At 25.8% G+C, this 3,259-nt stretch overlaps 2 protein-coding genes across 2 annotated transcripts in view; one reads left to right on the top strand and one right to left on the bottom strand.

Annotated features, from left to right (window-relative positions):
• Positions 1-2,243, top strand: part of LOC105624240 (activating signal cointegrator 1) — a 9,774-nt gene extending 7,531 nt beyond the window's left edge. The window contains 6 exon segments of the mRNA XM_012205599.1: positions 67-334; positions 446-734; positions 883-1,046; positions 1,115-1,236; positions 1,310-1,501; positions 1,591-2,243. Of these exon segments, the coding sequence (XP_012060989.1) occupies positions 67-334; positions 446-734; positions 883-1,046; positions 1,115-1,236; positions 1,310-1,501; positions 1,591-1,664 (1,109 nt within the window). The 3' untranslated portion in view covers positions 1,665-2,243.
• The window catches only part of LOC105624300 (DET1- and DDB1-associated protein 1), a 9,628-nt gene continuing 8,385 nt past the window's right edge, over positions 2,017-3,259 (bottom strand). The window contains exon 4 of the mRNA XM_012205660.1: positions 2,017-2,091. Coding sequence (XP_012061050.1) covers positions 2,017-2,091 — 75 coding nt within the window. The remainder of the gene's footprint in view (positions 2,092-3,259) is intronic.

The raw sequence follows: 3,259 nt of genomic DNA, 5'->3' as shown, positions 1-3,259 counted from the left end.
TATATATATATATATATATATATATATATATATATAGAATTTTGTGTAAATATTTTTTTTTTTCAGGAAGGCATAAATGTGATTGCGAAGCAAACAGACATGCATTGATTAACAACTGTCTTAATTGTGGAAGAATAGTTTGTGTACAAGAAGGCTCAGGACCATGTTTCTATTGTGGAGAACTTGTTTGTTCTCCGGATGAACAAGTATTACTTGTAAGTAATACTAAACAGGGTGATAATTTGTATAATAAATTGATGGATCAAAAACCATATAAGAATCTTGAAGACTCTCTTAAACAAAGAGACAAACTTCTCGAATTTGATCGGAATAGGTATATATTTTTTGTATTTCTAAAAATTTTCTATACATTGTCATAAATTTTCTATACATTAATTGTCATAAATTTTCTATACATTAATTGTCAATCAAAAATAATTTATAGTGCCCGTCGTACCAAAGTAATTGATGATGAATCCGACTATTATCAGTCAAATAGTATTTGGTTATCCCATGAAGAGCGTAAGAAGTTACAGAAGCAAGAAGAGGAAGAATTAGCACGCAAGCATGCATCGCGTTTAGATAGAAAAGTTGCTATAGATTTTATGGGAAGAGTGATAGTTGATGAAGATCAATCCATTAATTTGCAATCAGAAGAACTTGACGAAACAATATCATATGATAACTTTGAAAATACGAATATTTGTCCAACGATAGAATTTGATCGTCCTACAGTAAGATTGTAAATTTTTTACAATTTAGTTAATAATGAATTATACAGAAATTTATTTCTATTATTTCTATTATTAAGCCTAAATAATTATATTATATATTTTTATATATTGTTATTATGTTAATATTATTTTATATATTGTTATTAAGTTTATTGAGATGGGAATATTCAGGACAAGCACACAAATTGAAAATCACACATGGAATAGAGAAGGCAGAGTACAAGATAAAGAATTTCTAGAAATGTTTGATCAAGGTCTGTGTTTGAGCATGCATCAGCCTTATGCATCTTTGCTAGTGGCAGGAATAAAAACGTAAGTAATGTATTAAAAAATAAATTCATATAATCAGAATGACATTAACATGATCTTAATGTTACTAGTCATGAGGGTAGAAATTGGTATTCTTCACATAGAGGAAGATTATGGATAGCATCAGCTGCTAAAGTACCTTCTTCTGAAGAAATATCTAACATAAAGCAATTCTGCCGCGTATTAAAAAATGGTTAGAAAAAATAAATATATGTATCTTGAAATACTTATTTTATCCTTTATTACATTTATCTTGATGATTCTAGACAAAATTAAATTCCCTGAAAATTATCCTACGAGCTGTTTGTTAGGTTGTGTAACGGTAACTGACGTTCTATCTCAAGAAGAATATAGAAAATTATATCCAGAAGGAGAAAGTGAGAGTCCTTATGTCTTCATATGTGAGAATTCTTACATGTTACCAATACAATTTCCTATGAAAGGAAAACATAAAATTTGTAAGTAACAATAAAAAATAATCAACAATTTCCATTATTTATAATTAATATATTGCAACAGAATTAAATTCTTTTATTTTATATTACAGATAAAATGGATAAAAAACTTCATCAAGCCGCTTCCAAATGCTTAGAGAAAGCCATGAAGACAGCTAATAATTAATATTTTCATGTTGTAGTCTCATATTATTCGTTCCTTTGTAAAATTAAATAAGATAAGCTTTCCCAGGTATATATGTTTATTTGTATGAATAATTTAAATATACATGCATTCTATTAAAAATAACTATCTGGTTTTTATATAAAAGTGATTTTTCTGATAATGTATCTAATAAAAATTTTACAGAAATATATAATATGCATATTACATTACTTGTATACAACAGATCATTATTTAATTTACATAAACTCTACAAGATATAACCGTTTATGCATGCTTTTCATTTGTTTATTTTATTTATCATACTTTCACGTATTTTATTGATGAAAAAATATCAATTTTACTATGGTTGATATCAGCCTTTTACAAATAGTTTTAAAAATTTTATTTGTGCTATATCACGCGCGTGCACACGAGATAGAGCATATATCTGAAATACAAACATATACTCTTCTTATTTTAAGAAAAGCACGAGGATTATTATTGTACTAAATTTTAATTTTTCAAGTGCCAATTATCTTATTTTATTAATTACCAATATCTCAACGTTTTGCCTATATAAGAAGCTTTAACGTCATCATGAGAATCATTTATTCTCTTATTCTGACGTATTAAATTAGGCTAAGTCAGTACAGTCAATATATAAAAAAACCTCTCATCTATACTATACTATTAATTAATACAAAAGCTGGATATAGTTAAACATAAATTAAAGTACGTTAGCTCAAGCATTGTTATACATCTTTTTCTATTGAGCAAAAGTTTTTTCTTCATTCTCAAAATACCTTACACTAATTGTAAGCTAATTGGTTACATGTCGTTTTGTGCAATGTCGACAAGCTTATAAAAACACAATATTTTACTTATCTAACGTACGTACAAAATTATATACAATACAACAATCTAAAAACAATGTTAAATAAAACGAAACAAACATTGCAGAAATATGTTAACAAACAGTATTTAATAAGCAGATCGCATTTCGAGTTTTAATGGTTTGATGAATAAGGAATGTATGAATAAATAAGTATTTACGTGATTACTACTTTTAAATAAATAAAATAACTACCTCTATATGATTTCAATATACATTAATATGGATGCTGTCGTATTGATAAGACTTTTCATCAAACTAACAGAATGCATTCAATGATATAAAAAAAATCCTTATATATATTTATAATGTTTTCTTTTCAATTATATAGCACAATATGTGTATTATTACATTATGTATAATAATAATTTGCAACCAATAATACAATAAGTTATTAGTAATTTATATATAATACATTCTGATAAAGCTTTAACATTCTTTTTCTTGTATCTTTACGGCAAATGTCTAATTTTCTTTTGTTAAAAAAACCTTCAGTTTGTAACATTGCATAGACTATCATTTGCAAATCAAAGAAATTCTCTCTTTTTATTAATCGTTATTTTTAAAATAATTTTGTCGTGTACAATCGTGTAGAGTGGCACTATATAAAATTTATTCAGTATGGTAACAATAATTAATTTTTTACCTTATTGCAATATTCTCTTTTAGAAATTATATTAAATCAATCTGTATGCAGGGAACAAAATTTGATAAAAAATTCTAA

The sequence above is a fragment of the Atta cephalotes genome (genome assembly GCF_000143395.1).
Source record: "Atta cephalotes unplaced genomic scaffold scaffold00075, whole genome shotgun sequence".
Taxonomy (NCBI): domain Eukaryota; kingdom Metazoa; phylum Arthropoda; class Insecta; order Hymenoptera; family Formicidae; genus Atta; species Atta cephalotes.
Note: the sequence above shows the minus strand (reverse complement) of the source record. Positions and strands in the feature narration are given on the sequence as shown.